The sequence below is a fragment of the Numida meleagris genome, chromosome 7 (genome assembly GCF_002078875.1).
Source record: "Numida meleagris isolate 19003 breed g44 Domestic line chromosome 7, NumMel1.0, whole genome shotgun sequence".
Taxonomy (NCBI): domain Eukaryota; kingdom Metazoa; phylum Chordata; class Aves; order Galliformes; family Numididae; genus Numida; species Numida meleagris.
The window spans coordinates 5,508,568-5,531,730 of NC_034415.1; the positions used below are offsets into that span (position 1 = coordinate 5,508,568).

At 39.9% G+C, this 23,163-nt stretch overlaps 1 protein-coding gene and 1 long non-coding RNA gene across 4 annotated transcripts in view; one reads left to right on the top strand and one right to left on the bottom strand.

Moving 5' to 3' along the window:
- KIFAP3 (kinesin associated protein 3) overlaps positions 1-23,163 on the top strand; it is a 65,162-nt gene that overhangs the window by 21,498 nt on the left and 20,501 nt on the right. For 2 of the 3 annotated variants that reach the window (XM_021404333.1, XM_021404335.1), the window contains exons 11-18: positions 4,143-4,243; positions 8,656-8,764; positions 10,029-10,141; positions 10,636-10,813; positions 11,010-11,135; positions 11,522-11,620; positions 12,880-12,965; positions 21,660-21,849. In XM_021404333.1, the coding sequence (XP_021260008.1) occupies positions 4,143-4,243; positions 8,656-8,764; positions 10,029-10,141; positions 10,636-10,813; positions 11,010-11,135; positions 11,522-11,620; positions 12,880-12,965; positions 21,660-21,849 (1,002 nt within the window). The remainder of the gene's footprint in view (positions 1-4,142; positions 4,244-8,655; positions 8,765-10,028; positions 10,142-10,635; positions 10,814-11,009; positions 11,136-11,521; positions 11,621-12,879; positions 12,966-21,659; positions 21,850-23,163) is intronic. The other variant, XM_021404334.1, reaches the window with a different exon arrangement.
- LOC110402353 overlaps positions 16,516-23,163 on the bottom strand; it is a 28,096-nt gene continuing 21,448 nt past the window's right edge. Inside the window, exon 4 of the long non-coding RNA XR_002441050.1 lies at positions 16,516-18,863. This is a non-coding gene — a long non-coding RNA (uncharacterized LOC110402353). The remainder of the gene's footprint in view (positions 18,864-23,163) is intronic.

Below are 23,163 nucleotides of genomic sequence, written 5' to 3' on the forward strand. Positions count from 1 at the left end.
CTCATTGTTACATTAGCATTTGAAAGTTGAATGCTGCTGCTGAAACTCAAATTGGCATTTCAGTTTGGCAGCTTCAGGGCTTCTCTTTTGTTATGGTGGAGCTAACGGAGGATCTTTTATTTTAAGCTCACAAACTCAGCTACAACGTAGGACCAGATCTCGTTAGCAAGAAATCATTTTTTCTCCAGCTTCTGCTACTGGTACCATGCAATCTTTAACCTTAGTAAGAGCAAAACATAGAATTCAGGCACTGGCCTGCAGAACTGGCACATGGCTTCTTATTAATGTTCAAAGGCTAAAAATCTGAAGCCATTTTGAACTCAGAACCCATCGTGTATTTATTTCCCTCTCTAATTTGCAGAAAACTAGTTGTGAAAACAGCCCGAGGGACCTGATATTTTTCCATCCCAGCTGCTCCAGCTGAACTACAGCTGCAAAAAAAAAATCTAAGTATTGTTTCTATAAACTGGTGAGTGTATTTTATAACACAATAATTCCCACAAAATCAGTAACTGCGCTTAATGACCGGTTTGTTAAGGCATTAACTGCACTCAGCTGGGAATGACCAATTTCTCTGGAATGGCTGTATAAGAACTAAGGATAATTCAGTAACACTTTCAAATAATTATTTGGTTAATTAATGGTAAATTCTTTTGGAAATCCTATCAAAGTACTTGTGACCCTTACATTTAATATCCAATGAGTTCATTATGATTCATGTTTTATGGCCATAAATACCAGCAGAATCCATAATGACTAGACCATTATTTTCCAGGGCTGCCCTCACTGCTTTAGGCCATTTGGCCGTTCCACCTTCAGTGCTAAAATGCTTGATGCTCAAAACTGCTGGCCTTTGTAGGCCACAATTTTCTGGCACCCCACCAAAACTTTGGTGATTTTTATGAACGCATTTGGCAGAGTCTTTTTTTTTTTTCCCCTCTTGCTTTTTCTGGTTAGGAGGATAACTGGCTCCTGCTGTACCAAGTTGTAGGGAAGTCTTTCTTACGATGTCTGCTTTTTCATGTGTGGCCTTCCATAGGCATCGCAAATAGCCGAAAACGGATTGCTCCCGTGTTTTGGCAGCCTGTTCTTTGGTCAGGTACTGGGCAGGTTTTTACATTTTTACAGCCAAGTCTCTAAACAATGGCTGACTTAAAGCTTTATTTATCATCACTTAGATGAATAAAAAACAAAACAGCGAAAAAAAAAAGGGAATTTTTTCTACTGGCATATTTAAATAATAATCAGTGGCTGCCAGTTCTTATTTTTGAGGATGAAGTCCCTATGTAAAAGGATGGCACTTGGCTTATTGGTGGATTTTTTTTCAGTCTCTCACTCCTTACCCTTTTTAGCCTGCAAGGTGATGCTTAATGTTCATAGTACTGGAGCTGTTGAGTCTCTTCTCTTCCAAAGCTTAGACAAGGTAATTATGCACAGTTTCCAATCAACTTTCCAGTAGTCTGTGTGCTTTCTAGTTGAGCATGAGGTTAACAGTTGCATTAAATCATACTGACTGTGCTAAAGAACATCCACCTCCTCTTGATTTTCCTGAAGCATTTGATTGTTTGGATCAGGAGTTGCCACTGTTTTGCAAGAGAACTGATGCAAGTGGGAAGCTGGTTTAGTTGCACCCTGTTTCCACTTCAGATCTGAGGTTTATTCTCATTCCCAAGTTAGTAGAATCCAGGCTTTTTTTCCTGCGGATTCACAATTGAAAAGTACTTCCTTGCTGTGCCTGTGAGTGCCCCAAGCCCCTCTCCATTCTGTTAGTGGCCTGTAGGACAAGGGCATTCAGGGATGATAGCTCAGTTCACTGTGGAGCAAGAAAGAATTTAAATTCAATTCTTAAATTATGACTGTCTTTGCCTTTTGTGTGTCATGAAATCTGTCGTGTGGAACACACTTTGGGAGAACGATTTAAGTGCTGGTGAGTGAGTTCATTTGGATGAAATGATTTAAGTTTTAGGTGTTTGTCACACTACAGGTGAGCGTGTTGGTCTCTTTCGTTATTTTTGGAAGTCTAGAAATTAGAGGCAGCGGTGACATTGATACCGAGGATGTTCTACGGGCATCAGAAATGACAGTACAACATGCTGGGCTTCTGAAAAAAGGAGAGAAGTATGTAAAGAGTGTCTGTCCTACCTCCAAGAAACCAGAAAGCTTTGGCTGCCGCAGTAGATGTCTTATTTGAAAACAAGCCACTAGCGTTACCAAATACTGGGGATTCAACTGTGGATGCTCGCATATGTAAGGCTTTATCTTAGCACAAATGCAGTTCGCCAAAATCAGGTGGGGGAAAAATACCATCAAGTAGAGAGGTTAATAAACATTCTTGTTGTTTGCCTGCCAGTTTGTACCCGCTGCAAGTCTCTCTCAATGTCCCTCTCATTTATTTTCCGAGTTACTGTTCTGGGTAGCCAGACACTCTGAGATTTTTGCTACCTTGCCTTTTACTTTACTTTGTGTTTCCTGCTTTACCCAGCAAAGCGTAATTGTGTTTTGAGTCTTAAATTTGAAACTTGATGTTTGAGTTTTAAATGGAAACAAGCGTTAAGAGCAGTGTAAACAGCTATTTTTCCCTGGCTTTTTCCTATGAAATCTGAGGGCATAATTTATTCTTTGCGTTTTTATATTTGCTTATGAGGAGCCTTTAGCTGTGTGCCTAGAGAAGTGCGGGGTTTCTTTTCCATGCAATTGTTGGATTTACAACGTCACTACAAATGACGAGGTAAGCAAGATGACTAGTCACCAGAGAGGTACAAAAGAGTAAACACTTGGTATTGTTTGCTTCAAACAGCATTTATATGCTTTATCATCTGCGCTGTTCTTTTAATAATAGCTTCAGCAGCTTTCCGAGTTGGTCATCACGTTTTCTCTAGCTGTTAAGTGCAAAGAAGGTTGAGATACAAGTCAGATTTTAGTGGTTTTTGTTTTTCAAAGCAGGTAATATGCCAGGAGGGTCTGAAAGGTCAGCTGTGTTTTTAGATTTGGCATGGGAAAGAATAATTCACTGTTGTATAACAACTGCCAGAAGGGTTTCATGGTGGGTTTTTTTCTTGCTAATTCAATTTTGTAAGAAGACACAAATGTGCATTCTCAGGATAAAGGCATCATGTCCTTGCTGCTTAAAGGAAATTGCAGTTTCCATTAATTATGGAGAAGAAAAAATCTGATTGGGTTGGTTGCTGTTCAACATATTGATGTTTTGCCAGAGCATTAGGGAGGTGTTCTAACTTAGCTTAAGCTAAGGTGGGAGGTAAGATATTTCTGGTCAGCTGCACGAGAACTGAATTAATTCTGAATTGAAGACTTTATTGCATACTAGCCTAACCAGTATAAACATCCAGTTGAGTGTGTTATCCCATAGATAGCCAGTATCCTGATAAAGCGGGGCTAGAGGAGCGCTCAAGAGAGTGCTGAGTCCAACTTTCAGCTGAGTCAGGATCAAACACATTGGTGTTGTTCTTAACAAGCATTCTTAGGTTTGTCTAAGCTGTTCTGATAGAATCTTTCTGTTAAATAGCTCACAACCTACTTGTGTTAGTTGCTACAAATTTTCTTTAGAATCTTTGGGAAGTACTAACGTGCCAATCTTTTAAATGTATGAAACACAAAATGCACCCACAGTCTAGGATAACAAGACAGTCAGTGTGCGATTTACTTGAAAGGCACCGGGCTCCTTCTGCAGCGCTCTTTAGAAGAGTAGTTCTTGGTTTCTCTGACATTGATGCATTCCTTGGTATTTTGCTTTGGAACAGCCTTGTTGTTTCAACAGGAATATCCACGGCAAAATCAGCGTTATACTTAGTATTCAATTTCCTGGCTGGAACCTGATGAAGGCTTTCTCTGGATGGCCTTTCAGAAAGGAACACTTGATAACAATGGGCATTTCCTTAGTTCCATAAGGAAATGCTTAGAGGTGCTGGGACGAGGGATGGTAGTTGGCATTGCCTTAATTCCTTCACGCAAATAAACTGTTCATTCTAACATGTCATTTAGAAGTCTTTCACTAATGTTACATTCCTGTTTTAAATGTTCCCTCCCTTAATTAGGATCATAGTGCTTTTCATTTTTTCCTCTTTTAAATGTTTGCGAGACCTAAAACGCAAACCTTATTAATTTGGATTTTTTTTTTCTTTTAGCAAATGAAAACTACAAACAGGTAGCCATGTGTATTCTGTATCACATAAGCATGGATGATCGTTTCAAGTCGATGTTTGCCTATACGGACTGCATCCCACAGGTATGTACGTTCACATACAATGAGGTGGCAAGATGTGTCTTTCCATGTGCCTGTCTTTTCCTCACTGATAGCAGAGCTCGCACTGACACCCACAGGTGAGAGTGGGAACAGGCGGGATGCTGCTGAGTCAGTAGAGAACATGCTCCTCGCTGGGCACTCTGACTATTCTTGCTGTGTTTTGATGATCCTCAGAAAAAGGCTAAGTGACAGGTTATATATGTCAGTACTGCTGATCATGAAGCTATGCTGATGAATTGGTAAACAATACATGTGACCTGATGAATTTCTACAGAACACTGAAAATGCTTGAAAGAAATGAGAAGCTATGCACAGTAGATCCATAGTGAACCTCCTGGAAAGTATTTCCTTTTTCTAGAAGGCATTCTTTTCTGATCCCATTGGGTATCAGAATTTCAGCGTCTTCAGTGTTACAGGATATGAACTGGAAAGCAGCCAAGCAATGTTACATTGCCACGTGACAATTCCTTTTCCAACTGCAAACATGTACAACAAGCTATAGAGGGCTCTTCACTTATCTGTCAGATTAGAGTTTTTTTCATAACTTTTTGTCTTCAGCAGTATTCCCTCACCCAGGCACAGACACAATTTTGTGTTTTTGGGGGGCATTTTTTTTGTGTGTGTGTACTTTTTTTGGTCTTGGGTTGTGGCGTGTTGTTTGTCTGGTGGTGGTTTTTTAAACAAACACCGAATCCTCTCTTACCAACCTTTCTCCCAGTCCTGGTGAGGCTTGGAGCTGAGAAAGCTTGTGTAGCATAAATGTAGAAAGCTCTCTGGTAGCCTTTTCAGAATTGCACCACAATATCTTTTTTTTTTCCTGCCAAACACGTTTTTAACATCAAGTACATCTAGAATGGGAAGCTGCCATGGCAAATTTTCAGGATGTTTCTGGTCATCGTTTCAGGACAAGAATTGTGATATCTTTCTAAATAGAGGAGGGTTTTGGAGAAAAGGAAGGAGGGAGAACTGGTGGGAACAGCTAGTGTGTGTTACCAAATGCTCTTGCAAACATCCTCTTGACTACCTTTTCTGCCCCGGAATTAACTCTGCTATGACATCTGCGTGATACAAGGAACCGGTTTTGTTTTTTTCTGAATAATCACCTGCCAAATGAATTCACGTGCTGTGTTTCAGTGCTCGCTTATTTCATGCTTGCAGAGAATCTTGGCTTGCATCTTGGATCCCCAGTTCCAAATGTAGAGAGCTGTGAAAACTTCAGTGATGTCATATGCTGAGCGATTTAGTGAATATCGTTGTCCTGATGGGCAGTGGCTGCTCAAAGTAGCGCTTGCAGGGCATTATTCAGAGCCTAGTGGAACAGCAAAAAGTCCACAGACTTAATGAGACTTCAGATAAAGCTACAAAATTGGCAAGGCTCCTATTGCCGCTTGATGTAATTACGCACAGATCACGTCCGCTGACAAAAAGGACCAGCAGTTCAAAAAGGACCAGCTGGCCAGTCACAGATTTCACTGGTGAAAGTTGAAAATTAGGACAAATACTAACAAAAAACAAGCAGCAGAAACGAGGGGAAATTGGTATGGCATCGAGAGAAGAAAGCCATCTTTTAAAAGAACTCCCTGTCATCTGATTCCACGCTGGAAAACTGAACTCTTTCTTCGGTAACAGCGTGTGCCTTTCTGTGGGTTTGTTTCCTTCTGAGGAAAGGTGTACGTCCAAACTGGCAAGTACTACATACCAAATGTTTAGCTGTTGTGGAAAGCAATTGGAAAATCCATCCCCTGTTGCCGTTCTGAACTTGTGAGGTGCCTGACAGGGGCTCGCACGTGCTGTCCCAGGTAAACATCCATGCGGATTGTAGGAGTTAGTGGGTGCTATTCTAGTAACAGTTAAAAGTGAGTATTAACAGTTCATTCTTGTTTAGACCTCAGCAATGCGTGTTTTGTTTAAATAGGTGCAAATGCCATCCAGATGCTTATAAAAGCATTTATTGGTAATAACCTGGCCAATCAAAGGGCATGGTTAGGCAGTGATGTCATGGTGATATTTAATATTGTACCGCAGAGCAGCGCGCGAGGTTCTCTGCAGCTACCCACATGTTTTCCACCACGGTTGTCCTGTTTGGCCCCTCTTTGATCTATAAGCTTCTTTTCAGCTTAATGCTGGTAAACGTCCTCTCTTGACAGCACCCTTTGCTCCTGTCCGCCATTATCTGCTGAAGTTCAGAAACCAGAGCATCACTTCAAACAGCAGAGTTAGGGAGTAGCCGGTCAGAAAAGATTCCTGAGGCATGCAGTTCTGGCATAATCATTCAAAGATGTTTGAGCTGGGCTCGGGGAGGGGGTTGGACAGAGGTGTATGTGAGCAGAGAGCTGTGGGGGTTGGCCTCTGGTCACTGGTAAATAAGTGAAGGCAGGTGCCAGAGAGTCTAGACACAGTGATTTCAGTCCTGGTCTGTGGTATCTGATACTCAATATGGGACTTGTCTGATTGAACACTACTGCCTCTTCATTGCACACGCTGCAGTCTTTTTACTGCCTTCCTGTTAAATCAGTAAAAGATGACAATGGACATAGTAAAAGCAGAACAAATTTAATTTTAATATTTCCTATTTGGCAGCAATTACTCTTCCTTTTGAAGTGGCACAAGAAGCAATCAAATTAAATGAAGACATAATGGGAAACATGGAGCTCGTACTGAACTATTATTTTAAAATTTGAACGACTTTAATTGAAACTGGATATATTTTTCCTCTTTATGGAGAAGTAGCTCAGTAATTAACAGTATAATTCCTTCTTGTTAAACATCTAATTTCCACAGATTTTGCATTGTGTACGTAATGAGAATGTTTCCCTTCACATTACTTGAGGGGTTTTAAAAAATCTATTTTTAAAGGTTTTGTAACAGAATAGTCGCAGGGGGCGATTTTGGAATACTCGTGTTCCACTTGTTAAGTGGCAACTTTCTTCTCTGGTTAATTCACTCTTGTGTGACTGTCAGGCTCACAAATTTAATAAACTAGAGGTTTTATAAGTTCTTAAAAGAACCTAGGGAAATCTGAGTCAACTTTTTTAGGAGAGGGAGGAAGAAATCAGCGATGGCTTTTAAATCAGTGCATGAAAGTCCCAGGAAAAAGAAATTAATGATTGTTGAAACCTAAATACGTACGGCTTTATTTGGGCTCCGTTTGGAATGACAGCACGCTATCTGGTAAGAGAGAAACCTATGATACGCTGCATTAAAATACTTCAAAGTGAAATTCCTGCAATCCTGTTGTTCCTGATTCTATTTTACTTTTCCTCTGAATGAGTTGTTTACTCACTTTCTTTAGTGTTTAATGTTTTACAAACTGTCTTGCCACCAGGGGGCAAGCACAGAAATATGTAACGTTTAGTTGTTGCTTTTTTCTTCCCGTGCCTGTTTGAGATAAGTTGAGCTCAATATATTGTATTTTATGTCCTAGTTATCTTTGGGTTCAGTTGTTTCTACTTCCAGTAATGTCAGCGTTGTCATCGCACTGCTGTGCATGGCAAACTTGCCATGTCTGATGAACAGAGCAGGCTTCAGTAGCAAGCAGAGTGATGTCCTGTGGCCCCGTGGTGGGGAAGCAGTGCAATTTGTTTGCTGTGACTGGAAACAAAGAAATGAAACAGGCGTATCTGAGTCATGCTCATGTATTCAATGTGCCATTTCAAAAGAAGTTCATACGGAACAAAATGAGGTGAGAGAGCCTGAGATGCAGTGGACAATACAGGCTCCAGTTGTGTAGAATACTGGCAGCATATAGGTTATTTGCCTGAGGAATCTGGGAATTTCAGTCGTCATAGGGTTATAGGTGATTATCTATTTACATTTACTCAGGTTGTTGCTGCCTGTTACCAAAAAACCCCATAATTCCTTGTGAGAAGTTTTTGGTATACAGCAGTGTTCTGCTATAGCAATGAAAGCTGTACAGGTAAAACATGTTGCTGTAGATAGAACACAGGTAATTTGCCTATAGGCAGAGTAATCTGGAAGCAAAATAGCAGTAGATTATTCTGCAATTAATTGATCTGTTTACAGAATCATAAACTACCAGGTGGTATTCTCACTTTCTGGGGAATTAACTTGTATTTGTATTATATCTACCTAAATATTAAGATATATAAAAATTATTCACTCAACTCGAAATATCGGTAAAACCGAAGAATTCGGTGGTAGCAATAAAACAAAATAACTTGGGTTAGTTACAAGGTGATGAGTGACCGCCATCTCTGGCACTCTGTAAGAACTGTTATCCCCAAATCACGGAACCAGACGTCCCGTGGCCTTGGCTTCTGTAACTTTACTTTGCCTATAGACGTGGTGAATTCTTAAAAATATGACAGCTGACGTAACAGTGCTCTTGGCTTTGGAGAGATTAGTGACTTGAACGTGTTTGTGTTTCTTGGCAGCTGATGAAAATGCTCTTTGAGTGTCCCGATGAGCGAGTTGACCTGGAGCTGATTTCTTTCTGTATTAACCTTGCTGCTAACAAAAGAAACGTGCAACTTATCTGTGAAGGTGAGCATACTGAGATTGTAATGTTTTGGGGGGGATGACAAGATTCTAATAATGTATATAAAAATAAGTATTTGAGTAGTTTATTTGTTTATATCTATACATATATATAATGTGTGTGTATTTAACATAAATAAATGCACCTGCCTAGGAGGAGATTACAAATATATGACTGTGTCCTCCTCAGAACTGGTCTTGGTGGCACTGTCACTGAGTAGCCACACCTGCCTACATCTCTCGTGGAGTTTAAAATACACTGATGGCATTACTTCAGGAAACTATGGTTGTATGAAGAGATGAAGGTTTTGTTCAACCTGATGCCTAAAATCCACCTTCAGCTAACTGGGGGTTTCACCTACCAGTACAGAATTCATAGCACAGTGACGATGTTTAGCTGCATCTTTCCATTCTTTTTTTCTAATCGAGCATCTCTGGCGTTCTGGTATATTGTTCAGTGGTATGCACGTCTGCATTTTGTTCAGTAGCTCTCTACATTGCTCTTTAAGTTCCGTTATTTTCACTCAAGCAGCTTTGAGTGGCACACTGTTATTTAGTAGCTCGAATTTTCATTTGTGCTCAGAATTTTCACTACAGATGACTAATACATTCCTAGACTTCTAAGAGGGAAAAATGCAATCAACTGATTTTAGGGACAGCACTTCAACTTTAAAGTTCTCTGTGTAGCTCTGTAAAAGAAGGGTAAGGGAGATCCAATTTTATATTAAAGATGTAAAAACAAAATTCAAGCCATTAGCAGTTATGAGACAGGCAAGGTGATCATTTGGAAACGTAGCTGTAATAGTGCAGCTTGCCCTGTGCTATCAGATCTGTGTGTCTGTATGTGTATTCCCACATTACATGTCGAGTAGATAGTCTTGTAAAACAATAACAGATTTATTTTAGGGTAGAGTGAGTTATTCCTGAGCTGGTACCAACAGCTGTACTGCATCTCTGCTCACAATGGGATAATGATTTGGATCAAGAACCTCTCTTAGTCTGTGGCTAAGCACACCTGAAGCACTTAGTTATTTTTCTGACAAAAAGTCAGATGTCTCGCTGGTACGTATTGTTTTTGTTGTGCGAGAGAAACTATAGGACTTGTGCAGAGCAGGTCTGTCTTTTCAGCCTGGGAGAGGAAATAGTTCCTGTCCAGATTCTTCACTTTTTCCTTTGGGAATTTAAAGTGTTTTGCTCTTTTTTTCTTTTGATAGGCCAGTATATTTCTCACTTGAATTTGAAGGGCTTCCTAAGTGTTTTTTCTTTTCAGGAAATGGTTTGAAAATGCTAATGAAACGAGCGTTGAAATTTAAGGACCCATTGTTAATGAAGATGATCAGGAATATTTCACAACATGATGGGCCTACCAAAAACCTGTTTATTGTAAGTACTGTCTGTTCCCTAATGTGATCGCTGATTCTTCCTACTGGAAAAACCTGGCTTTGGAGAGCTGCTGTATTTTTCCTTTACAGGTGTCATGGGTTGGTTAGTTTTTGTTTTGTTTTAGAAGATCCCTCACTACAGGGAAAACAGATCTTAAGCTGTACCCAATAAAACCCTGTTCCAAAATGAACAAAAATCAGAACAAAAACGATTGCTAGTGTGCACAACAGTTAAGTTATCCTATATCTTTGCTTTTATAGCTAGTGGGCAAAATAAAGGTTTTTTCCTTCACTCGGTTAATTGGTTTGTGTTAGTTGATATCCTAGTATGCTGAAAAAAAAAAGAAGGTGAAACTGCCATATTAGCCTTAGTTTCAGGAGAAGAATCTCTTTAGTGTTCGAGAACTAGTTTTGATTTGACTAAGTTGCGAGTCCTTCAGAACCCCAGACTGTTTGCCTTTAATGCTTGTTACCCTTCTGATGTGTTTTCATTAGGACTATGTTGGTGATTTGGCAGCTCAAATATCAAATGATGAAGAGGAAGAATTTGTGATTGAATGCCTGGGAACGCTTGCAAACTTGACCCTACCAGATCTGGATTGGGAGCTTGTGCTGAAAGAGTACAAACTCGTTCCGTACCTCAAGGATAAACTGAAACCAGGTCTGTACAAAGGTTGGTTAGTCTTTCAAAATGGAATCTCCCAGAGAGCACTTACAGAGCGTTCTTTCAGAGTAGAGTCTGTCTACCTCTAACTTGTGATGGTTTGGGGAAACATAAGATTGAAAAGCAGAACTGTATCTACAAATAAAAATACAACTGACCAGAAGATTAAGAATTTCTAAGAGGCTTTGTGTCTTCTGACTTCCAGGTTCTGCAGAAGATGACCTTGTCTTAGAAGTGGTGATAATGATTGGAACTGTTTCTATGGATGACTCTTGTGCTGCTCTGCTGGCCAAATCTGGAATCATTCCTGCCCTCATTGAGCTTTTAAATGGTATTTTGCCTTGTCTTTCATAGGCATTTAGTTGCTGTAGCTGTGTTGTAACCAAATGCTCTGTTCCTGTTCTCTTGCAAGATAAGGCTATGTTTTTTTGTATATGAAAGGAGGAGCAATTACTCTAAGACTGATAAAGAGATACTGAACTAGTGGTTTAATAGATTTTGAGGTTTTTTTATACCTTCACAATTGTTGCTGCAATCTGTGATCTTTCTACTTGACTTGGAGCAGGGAAGGGAACACTCTTTCATTGTGAGGAGTTGGATTTTCATGCACACCACTGAACTGTGTAGCTGACAGTGTAAGAGCTGGGCTTTCTTTTAGCATCAAGAGCTTCTAAATGTGAGATCTTAAATTGTGATTTTTTTTTTTCTCCCTTGCAGCTCAGCAGGAAGATGATGAGTTTGTCTGCCAGATCATCTATGTTTTTTATCAGATGGTGTTCCACCAAGCCACCAGGGATGTCATTATCAAGGAAACGCGTATCTTTTTAATGATCAAACATACAGGATTACTGTTGTTAATTTGCCATTGCTGATGTTTGGCCCATAAATCTCTTGGTTTCAGAAGTCGTTGTAAATGGTTTATTTCAGCTGAGGGAAAAACACAGAGTGGACTGCAAGATGAATAGTACAGATTCAGATCTGGTTTGCTTTGAAATGGGTGGGGGCGGGTGACATTGGGCTAGATGAGCCTTTGTTTCCTATCCAATATGAATTGTTAATAAAAGTCCGTGGTAAAACTTACTTGAAACACAGACAAACTTCTTGGACTGTACCTTTATGTGTCTACGCCGCACAGTCTGAAGTTAACTACATGGAATTACCTGAATAGAGTGCTTTCTTACACCAAACTAGATACCCTAAATAATGCCTGCTTTGCATTTTTCATCCTCTTTCTTGATTTAAATTTTATGTTTGCCATATCAGCTTTTGATAACACCCCTTCAATCGTTATTTCTTATTTTTTCAATCACTTCTGATGTTGAGCTTATTCAGGTGATCCAACAGCTGTGGAAAGAGGCACTGGCTATCTCTGTGGGCATTAGATGAATGTTAAGTTGTACTGAAATATAAAAGAGTAGGCTGACTGGGACCCTTGTAAGGACAGCAGGTCAGTGATTATTTTGCTAACAACGTAAGGGCTACCTATTAACATCCTTACTTCTGTTGAGCCCTGCAGAATAGCTGAAAAGCTGTTTGGGATGTTGTTCTTGTTCTCCTGTTCTCACTCCTGAGAGCCTAGATTTTAAAGAATGTTGGACCTGCATTTATATCTTTAATAATATAGTGCTAAGATTCAAGTAACACTTCTCATTCAAATTGAACAAGTCTAATAATAATGCTGTCATTTGCGCAGTAGACCTGTCTTTAGTATTTTTGAGCCAAATCCATTGGAAACTTTTTAGACAGTAAAGCTCCTGAAAGATTACAAAAGTAATGTTCTCGAAATATTAAACCATTCCACAGAAATGGAGTAATGCGTTAGACCAAAAGGCACAGATACATGGATTTCCTTACAGCTGATTTTTGTAAGAGGTATGTAATTTTTCCTCATGAATTCTGAAGATTATTGACATACCTTAAAATGCGATGTAAAAAAAAGTGGTAAGGGAGAAAGCTGCTGAAATTCACATGTGATAGAAAATTGCTCACTGTGGTTCTTAAAGAAATTTGGAATTGGGGGAAGGTCGGACTGTACAAAAAAAACCTAGCTTTTATCCTTAACAGTTCCTTTGCAGAGGCTCCAGCATATCTTATAGACCTGATGCATGATAAAAATGCTGAGATACGCAAGGTTTGTGACAACACGCTGGACATTATAGCGGTAGGTCTGATTTCTCTTGCCTGTCCTCCAAGAACATCTTTATGTGATATAACTTAGAAATAATAACTGGACAGCAGTGTATTTGTACTTAGAAATTGAGTATGTTTTTCATGTGCGACTTTCTAATCACATAAGTAAAAGATGAATTTTCACAGGGTAGTAACAGTCATTATTCAAGACGGTGTGCCAAACTTCCAGAAAGCACACACATACTTTGAAAATCCAGAACGGTTAACTATACACTGTGAACGCTTTCAAGGAATGCTTTTTTTTTATTTACATAAATAAAAATAAAACTAATCACAGTGCATAAGCATGTCAAGCTCTCAGAACGTCGCAGTTCTCCAAACAAATGGCTCCTGTCACCCAGCAGCTTTTATTTGGCTTTTTCTACAATGCTCGATGCCAGTATTTTTTTCAAAAAGAAAACATGGGAGGCGGTTCTAAAGCTGGCTGTTTTCTGCTGGGGGAGCAGGCAGTCTACTAGTGAACTATTTAATACTGTCTTAACTCTACGATAGGTTTCCTTTCAGCTTCATGGCTTAGTTTGTCTAATTATCCATTGATCGGAAGAGAGTTTTGGGACAGCTGTTTTGTTTTAAACTGTTAACTTGAGAGGAAAAAAAGAATATGGAACTTTGAATTGAAGTACTATTGCTTGATTGGCTCTTATCACATACATAGTAAATATAGTCTTCTTCTTCTGAGTATCTTTGTCTCTAGGACCTTTCACATTTCCTGTGGCATTGTTCACTATGGTAAAAGCATCATGATGTGGATTTCATGTAAAAGTTGCCTGTCATTGTTAGAAGTCCTGGCCTGTTTAATCCAATTAACTTATTGACAAGAAGAAATTCTGGCATTAGGTAGTCTTTTAGATCTGTATGGAATTATACATCTTTTCTATGTAGAGCAGCTGCTATGAAGTTAAATCTTATAAAGAGAACTTAACTATGAGTCAAGAATAATATCAAAGTATTGGACTACCTTAATGCTTTTGCTGTCAACTACTTAGTTTCTTCTCCATGGAATTATGCATATTGCAGCATGTTCTCTGTAAGGTTTAATAATCTTCAAAGGTAAGAAGTAAAATGACAACATTTTCTGTATTGGAATTCTTGTGTCTCTGCTTCATAGAGGGTATGGAATAACGATTGTGCCCCACTAATCGGTGGCAGAGCTGCCATTAACATTCATTACAAGCAAGATTTCAACCAAGATGAATTTAGCACTTAGTACTAATTTCTGATGGGTATTACCAGAATCAATCACTTCCAGAGACCTCTCCAGTGGAAACAGTAGGAAGAGTTTATCCATTGGATGAAGCTGGGTTATTGATAAGTGTTTCCAACACCTTTCTTTTTTTTTTCCCTTCCTTAGGGCCAGTGCAGCTTGTGTCTTAGGGGCTGTTATGTTTGTAAAGGAAAGCTTTGCAATATGAGATGGAATTTTTTCAGTGAGTAGATACTGCTGTGTTAGTAGTATTATTCAGCAACCTATATTTTATGTAATCCAGTAGAATAAGTACATTAAGACACAGCTTCACATTCAACATGTACTTCAGAGTAAAATCGACTCAGCTCCTTTTTTTCCTTCCTTCCTGAGAAGGAGTAATCTTCATGCTGCTGCACAAGAGAAAATGAGGAGTGCTATGCTAATAAATGGGAAGAGCCTCTCTGAAGCTGTGAGGAAGAACAAAGGGAGAAAATATCTGGTACTGCTGATACTGGGGATAGGGGAGAAGATATCAAGTACTCCAGTACTGAGTGGTTCATACAATAGTAAATTACTTCGTAGCAGTGTTGCACCCAGAATTGCTTTCGTTAACATATTAGGAGAGTTACCTTTCTGCCAAGGTCTTCTCAGCTTTATCATCTAATTGTTGTGTTACAAATTGCATAAGCCATAGCTATCACTGTGCCTGTGTGGGGAACAAGAAGCACGGTAACACCCTATTTTCTGGAAGAGTACCACTATTTGACTGCTTCCTTGGCTGTGTTATGGGCTGGCAGCACCCCATTTTCCAGTACCAAAAAATCACAGGCAATAAAGGCAACTCATCCTAGATGGCAAATGGAGAATATGTGAATCAGTAAGGTCTCAAAACCCTCAGGGTTTTGAAAGATATTCTGCAATGTAGCTTCTGTTATGTGATAAAGTAGCCTATAAGCACTGAGGTGTTGGGCTGCGTGACGTTTTTACACTGCCGGTGCCTTCTGAAGTGTCTGAACACACATAGGCTCTAGAATTGTTGAAATTTCTTATCAGTGCTAAATCCACAACAAGAGAAACTTAAGTTTGCAGTCTTGTTCCATACATGCTGACAGGGTTAGTTCTTCTGATAATGGAATTCAGAAAGTAAATGATGGAGAAGAGAGATTTGATAGTAATTTCTTCGCAGGGAGACAAATGCTTCTTTCACTCATCGATAAGCTCTATATAGTGTGATTGAAATAACACCGTAGAAAATCAGATGCCTTATAAGCCTTAGGGGAGATGTGCTTTGTAAAGTAAAGTAATTGTCACAGAAATTATGGAAATGTTACAGTAGTGATGATTTGTTTAATATAGCTTGGCTGGACTCTACCGTTGATGAAGCGAAACAGATGTGTTGCTTTAGCATAGTATGTTCTGGGAAATGTTGGCTTTTCACTGGTAGGAGCAAGACACCGCTTTTACAAAAAAAAAAATAGTCTGCGTTGATAATTTAGAAAAGCTTTGGTTTTGTGTCATGTACTCAGTCTTAACACCGAGCAGCTAGCTGAGTGTATACCTAAGGCTGGACAGATTGTATGGCTCAGCTGAAAGCCTGGAACCAACGGTTGGAGTAGGATTCTCAAGCAAATGAAGTTTGCCTTTCCTCTGGTCCTGGACGTCTGTTCTTAATGCTTGTGAAATAAATGTCAGTTTACTCAAGAAGTTTTTACTCTGTTCACTTCAGACAGTATTATCAAGAGCCGATGAAATTACTAATGGCTCAGCTTTCTTGTCTTTCTTCTGTTCTTTACTCTCCCTTATTACTGTTAAATTACTATTTTTTTTAGTTTATTCAAAGGCTATTTAACCATAGTCTGATCTTTATACTTTGGTCTAATGAGCTTTCTCGCTCCCCGGTTTCCAAACAACTTTCCTGTTCAGTATTTTTTTTTTACAGCTTTGAATCCAGGCCCACTGTACCATCTCATTTCCCTTATGACGTAGAATGAATCACTGTCCTTTCTACAGAAGTAAAAAACAAAGATATAGCTACAGCACTAGGATCTAAGGGCCATACACTTAAAGTATTTTTAAGGTGGTTTTTTTCCAACTCTCATTGTTTTTCCTAAATACTTGTAATGAAAGCCAAGCAATGTTTCTCAAATGGAAAGCTGTGTTAATGAATAGCTTGCATCTTCCCACATTAGCCAAATGCTCTGACACGAGTTCTCCTTGTTGCCAATGCTAGAAGTTCACATAAGAGGCAGGAATGTGCTGTGAATCCTCAGGGATTTGGGGCCAGCTGTTCAAGACGTTGACCAGCTCTCTGAAAATCAAGGAAGAGCAGACCACAGGGATTTGGTGTGGGCTTTATTTGAATAGGCACCATACTCTGAAACCAGATAACCTTTGACTCCAGCCTGGTGTCCTCCTTCCATGAAGAGCGCTGTACTCCCTCCAGGAACAGAGTTTCTACCTTCGTTTGTCAAGGCTCCCTATTTCCGTGCTGTCGTGTACTTCTGTTAGCTAATAACAATCCTGAATGCGGAGAGGTGGGCAGTAGAGCAACTAGGCTGTGGGACTGCTGGCCATACTGTTGACTTGTATTTTCACTCTTCAACTTCTGCGTTATGAAATTGGAAATCAGTCCGCTTTGGTGCTGGTAGCTTTTTGTGGCAAAGAGTATCCCGCAGAAAGACTCTACGTGGGCTAGAAAAATAACCACGCTGCAGGGAGTGTTAGGGCATGTGGGTTCTGATTCTTTTGCTTCACATAAGCCTACCCATACAGATTTCCCTCTAGCGTTGATGCTTTCTTTTTGGGGTTGAAAAACTAGGAAGGTGAGCGAAACAAGTGGTCTCTGTTACTTCCATCGCAGTTGGCCAGTGAGATACCTTTAATTTCTTCAAGGCAAAAAGAGTTTAACTCTTCAGTTATTGACAGTATAGGAACCCTGTGGACAGTGTGTTTTCAATGTAGACACCTAAATTTAGGGGGCATAAATGTTTCTTCTTCTTGCTACCTTGCCATTAATTTCATTTCATAGGTTTTTACTAGCTTGCTGTCAGCATACATTTAGCGATGAGCCTGCTTGCAGAGAAGTAACCGTGAGTTGTGCCAGCAGAAGTTGTAGAAAGATTTTTTTTTTTGACCTGTCAGTGAATTGCCCTCTGGTACTACTCAGCCTAAGGTAGGTGTCATAGACACCCGCAGAAGGTGATCCGTGCCATCTGTTTCTGTCCTTGGTTTAGAGAGGTGCACAGTTTAAATCACATGCCTAAATTTTGGCTAGCTAGACAAGATAAATCTTTCCTTAACTGAAAGAACGGTGAATTTAACCTTTCTTGTAAACTGTATGTTTTAGGAATGTTTAAATAATGAAGAATGTAACATATCACTTTACCGACTATTGCCTTAAATGTAACGAACATTCAACTTACTGTATAGCAGTTTTAGTTTAGTATGAGGAATCGCATCAAATGAACCCTATTACAGACCCAATTAAAGGGCAACCACATTAAAGTGAAAAGGAAAATCTGTTTTTCATCAGCTGTGAGAGAACACAAAGCAGATCTGTGTAGCTCTATGTTATCCTATAGTGTGTTAATCAGATACAAGGTGTGACGGAAGCCAGTGACAAAAGGGACCCCTGATAGGGAACAGACGCGCTCTGATAATAGGCCAGTTAACGCTTCATAATATTTCAATGGTTCAGTAGTAAACAAAGTTGGAAGCAGAACTTCAAAAAGGATGGCACATTCCTCGCAGAGTCAAACCATACATCTTCCGTGTCACTTCTGGATTTATGGAAACCGAATGTTAAAACCAGTGATGTCAGGGAGCTCCAAAGAGAATAAAATCAACCTTCAGGATTCCTTCTTTTATGTTACTGCCCGTGCTGTATTTGGGGTGAGGGGTGGAGAACAGGCACATTCCATCCACCGCTGTTCTGGTGGACTCGTGTTCAAAAGCACTGGAGGGGACAAAGCTGTGTTTGTCTCCATAAAGTTTAGTTTTCTGGTTTAATTTTTGCAGGCGTTCCTTAGTTTCAAGAAGGGGCACTTCGTATTTTTTTTTTAAAAGCTTTTAATAGCCGAAAATATAATTACTGGAAGACTAACTGTGTTTTAGGGAATTGTTTTGCCCTAAATTTCTTTAATTTGGTTTCTTTAATTTGGTTTCTTTGTGCCTTTTGGCTGTAGTCCTGCATTTACAGCTTTTCTTCCATTCTGATGTTATTCCATTAATCATTTACCCCGTGGTGTTTCTGCACATTTCTGTGGAAAGTTTACAGACATATCCTTGATCATGCAGTACTTAAATGAACTTTTTTGTGTTGAGGTTATGTAAATCATTCGAGATTGCTGCAAATCATCCTTTTCTAGGATTGCTGCCAGAATGCAACCCTTGATACAACTCATCGTCAATCCTATTCTGGCATGGGCATCTCTTTGTTCTTGTTGGTCATTCACAGCGAAGTGCAAGTTACAGACCCAGTAACCAGACAATCTGTTTGAACTGGTAGCTTGTGATTTATAAGTCATGTGAAACTGTTCAATCTCATGACCAGTAATTTGCCAGTCAGTTGCTTATCCTGTTTTCCAAAAGCTTATAGATGATTCAAGCCTGCGAGTTTGAAGCCTCTTAATATAAGGTGGGAAATGCAGAACGTGTAGGAGTATTCTGTTCTCCTGTTGCTGTCTATAAATAAAAAGAATAAAAAGCAAACAAAAAAATCTGAGAAGTGTTAACTATTTTTTTTAGAAGGATATTAAATTAAATTAATGTCTATTTGTGGAAGATATCCAGCCAATTAGAGCAGTAGTGTGGAATGGGGCAGTGCTGTTGGGCAAGTAGGATTCATTAACTTCAGGGAGGTTGACGTGTTTTCCAAGTGCACTTACGGTAAATGTGAAGCAGGGGTTTAGCTACTGGCCTTTCTGCTCTTGGGAACTTTTAGAAGTAAACAAGGTAATGTGAAAGGAATTCAGCTTTCCCATGGATTAATCTAATTTGCTGTTTGTTGAATTTGTTTATTTCCTCCACCTCTTTGCAATCATGATTTCTGGGAATAGTTTTCCTAAGACTGTGGTGTGATCTCTGGCAGTTACAAGGTGTTTCTCTAAAGCTCCTAAGTAATTCACAGCTGCTGAGGGCTGATATAATAGTCCATGTTTCAGCTCTGGCAGATGCAGCAAAGTAGATGTTTCCAAGATGCTTGTCGGGTGGCACTGAAACTCCAGCTTTCCTTTTTTTTCTGGGTCGTTTTATAGGTTTTGATGCTGAGCTTTCCTTTCCCAGGGAACACTCTAGGATTTCCGTTTAATTGAGAGTGGAAGTGTGTGGGGGGGAAATATCAAGGTGCAGAAACAGCATGAGGTGTTCTTTTTCCTAATGGTGTGAGGTGTGAGGTTGGTTTGTTTGTTTTCCTCCCTAAGGACACTGCATTACTATATGCTTGACAGGAACTTGGAATTTTGCTTGAGGCTAGCAGGGACTGGCAACCTCTATAGATTCCACAGGTGATGCTTGTTCTGTGCGTGGACGCTATGCGTGAAACCAGGTGTTGAACAGAACTGCTTGTGTGCCAGGGTGGTGCAGAGGGGAATTAAAGAGATGAATTAACTGCTGCTGATCAGAGGAGGAAGCTGAGAAATAGAGAATGATACCGCAGACTGGGTCCCAGATCGGCAGCTTGCATGAATGTCGCATCAAAAAGGAGTTCACCTGCTGTGAGCCAGGGCGAACAAACTTGTTGTTTCTCCAAGTAAAATGGTTTTAAAACCCGTTGCCATAGCACGATGGCTTGTGGAGGTACAGTGCAGCATGATTCCCCATGAAATCTTGGAGCCTTGAGATAGGCTCGTTAGCAATGTTGGGGAATCCTCTGCCAGAGGCTGGGTTTTGTGTTACCAACAGTCAAAAGGGTGGAAAAGGCAAAGGCTAAATAGTGAGTGTGTGTTACCCATGTCAGGTAACAGTAGTGAAGACAAGGTATCCTGACTGTTAAGCAAGTTTAAACGCTCAAATTCAGTCCGTAGGGGTTTCAGAAGTTTAACCTGAGCTCTTAAGCCGGCTTGCTCTGTCTTCACTGCTATTTTTTGACCTCGGGTTGTAGACAGATCTGCTTTTGCACGTCTAGCTGGAGCACTTTAAGAAATTACCACTTCTGCAGCCAAGACATTGCTGTTAATTGTATGAACAGTCTTCCTTCCCTTCTGGGCTAAGTAAAATGGATTTTAAAAACCTTAAAACTACTCCAGCTAGATCTCAAAGGAAAGTCTGTCTATAACATATGTTAACTATCTTGAGTTAAGAAATGACTTCCAGTTTTTTTCTCTTTCCAAGTTAAGTTGGAAGGCAGTGAGGTGATGTGCTGGGTCCTGCTTCACAAGGGTATTTCTTCCCACAAATAGAAATGCTTTATTGGTTATGAATGTTGTTCTCGGTCACAATTCTTTGATTAAAAAAGGTCATAGCCACCATGCATTAGTTGTGAATCTTCCTAAACTGGTAACACCTGCAACTTCAATATGTTGTCATATGAGTGCCTACAGTTAGTTGAGTCCCGTTTTTCTAGCAATATTGAAAATCTGAGTATTACAAGGTCTGTGATTGCTCAGTGGTAATCAACAGCGCAGACAGTCTGGGCTGCTTAGAGGAGCCTTCTAAACAGCTGATGGCACTGACTGCTGACTGTGGCTTTTCCTTCTGATGCTCCTTTATGCTGAATATCACATCATCACGGAGTGCAGTTAGGCTGTATTCCAGACTGAAATTTCATGACTACCTTTTGTTTCCATAGCAGCCTGTACCTATATCATGTTTCTCCCTGTTCTGGAGAAGTTCTTCTCTGGCTTTAGTTTTGTCTTTGCTTCCCATAATGTATTTATGAATGTTGTGTGCCAATTTTGTGGGTGTTCAATATTAAAAATAGCAATCTATTTTGAAATTTGACAGGAAGCTGAGAATTAAATTCTGCTTTTCTGGTGCTCGTGAAACAAAGACTTGACTGGTTTTATCACAGCCTTTTTTGTTCTTTTTGAGTGACTAGTTGTCATAATGAATGCTTGTCTAATGAGATCAGAGTATTTGGTCAGTGTTAGTAGTAGTTAATTCCTGTAGTCCCTCTGAAAATTGGCAGTAATAGGCTTCTCTTGACACTCCAAGTGAGGAGACCGTGACGATGGAACTCCCGTGCTCAAAGCAGGAGAATTTTCTGGACAGTGCAGAGTTACAAACGGTGAAGGGAAGATTGTACTGCTGCTGCATGTACGCAAACAGAATGAGGCCTAGTGTTTGCAAAATCATTGCCTTTTTAGCTCAAAGTATTCCACACCCTTATGAGATGGAAGTCGCTGAGTGCTGAAACTTGAATCTTTTGCTGATGTTAAGTTCCTCTGCTATTTCCTGTTAAACCAAACACGTCTTTGTCTATTCTTCATCGTAACCTCTTGTGTGGTCATTTCTAGTTGTTTTTTTTTTTTTTGCTGACAGGAATACGATGAGGAATGGGCTAAAAAAATCCAGAGTGAGAAATTTCGGTGGCACAACTCTCAGTGGTTGGAGATGGTGGAGAGTCGGCAGATGGATGACAGTGAGCAGTATCTGTATGGGGATGATCGTATCGAGCCCTACATCCACGAAGGAGATATTCTGGAAAGACCTGACCTCTACTACAATGCAGGTAAGCAGTATGTATTAGTATTCAGCGCTGGGATAGCTGCCTCTGTTTGTATGTGAAACCAGGATCTGGCCTGTTGCTGTAGGAAGAATGCTCAGACCGGTGGTAGAGCTGCCTCTGTGTGTCAGTGGGGGCAGTGCTGATGCATACTCACTGGGGATTTGTTTGTCCTTGCTAAGATGCCAAGGAAGGATTGAGTGCTGTGTTTCCATGCACGTGGAGTACAGAGTGTGACAGGTCCTTAGAAGTGTGAACAGGTCTACCTCAGCTAGCAGAGCATAATTAGATCTAAATAAAGGTGACTCAGCTGCGTTCCCTCACAGCTCTCTTATGTTCATAGCTTGTTTCCTTATCCAAACACAAACATCTTCTCATCCCTGTTAAATTCACAGAGCAGTATAGCTATAGGATTTGATGCTGAATTTTGTTCTGTCTCGTTTTAGTTCTGTAATGGAACTTTTTTTGCAAAACTTGATGCAAGACTTCAATTGAACCACGTCAAATGCGTACGTTTCTTAGCAGAAGCAATTGCTCTGTGAATCATTGTCTAATTTTGCTGTCGTATATCTAAAGAAGCATGTGAATTTCTAATGTAAACTTTATTTTTTTGAGATCATCGTATGAAAAAAATTTTACTACTTGATAATCTGTAGAAGTTGATTAAAAATTTAAAATTGAGAGGAGTCGTTTTTGTATTGAAGATTAACCCTTTTATGTCTTCTAAAGGAGTAATAGCTTACTCCCGCTAACAGTGCATCCTGGCATAGCTCTGGGGGTTCTCGTGTAGAATTTGCCCTCTCTCTCTATTTTCTTACTACAAAATCTTTAGATGTGGGCATACTGGATTAAGACACTGATGTATCTAGTCCAGTATCCTCTCTCCAGGGCTTGCTCTTGCCAACCCTTCCAGGTACAGGTTTGAAAAAGCCCTGTAGGGAGATACTCATGAAATAACTTGCCCACTGGATAAATGTCTTCATAACCTTTAACAGCTCGGAGTTGGCTTATGCTCTTAACTTGTGGTTTTATTTCCTTTTCAAAGTCCTGCATAGCTGCGTGTGGCTTTTGAATTTTCCATCGAAGTGTCCAGTCCTTTGCTATGAAGCGTGAGTCACAGAACTCTGACTCTGGATGAATTTGCAGGAATATTAATAAGAAAAATAAAACCACTGAACCCTGTGAGCTTTACTTGTAGTTACTCTGAGAAAATAAATATGCAGTATCTCAGTAGCATTTCAAGAATCATTCTCAAAATATATCAGAACTTACGGATTCTTATTCATCTATGTGGTTATGTACAGGGGCTGTAGCAGCTTG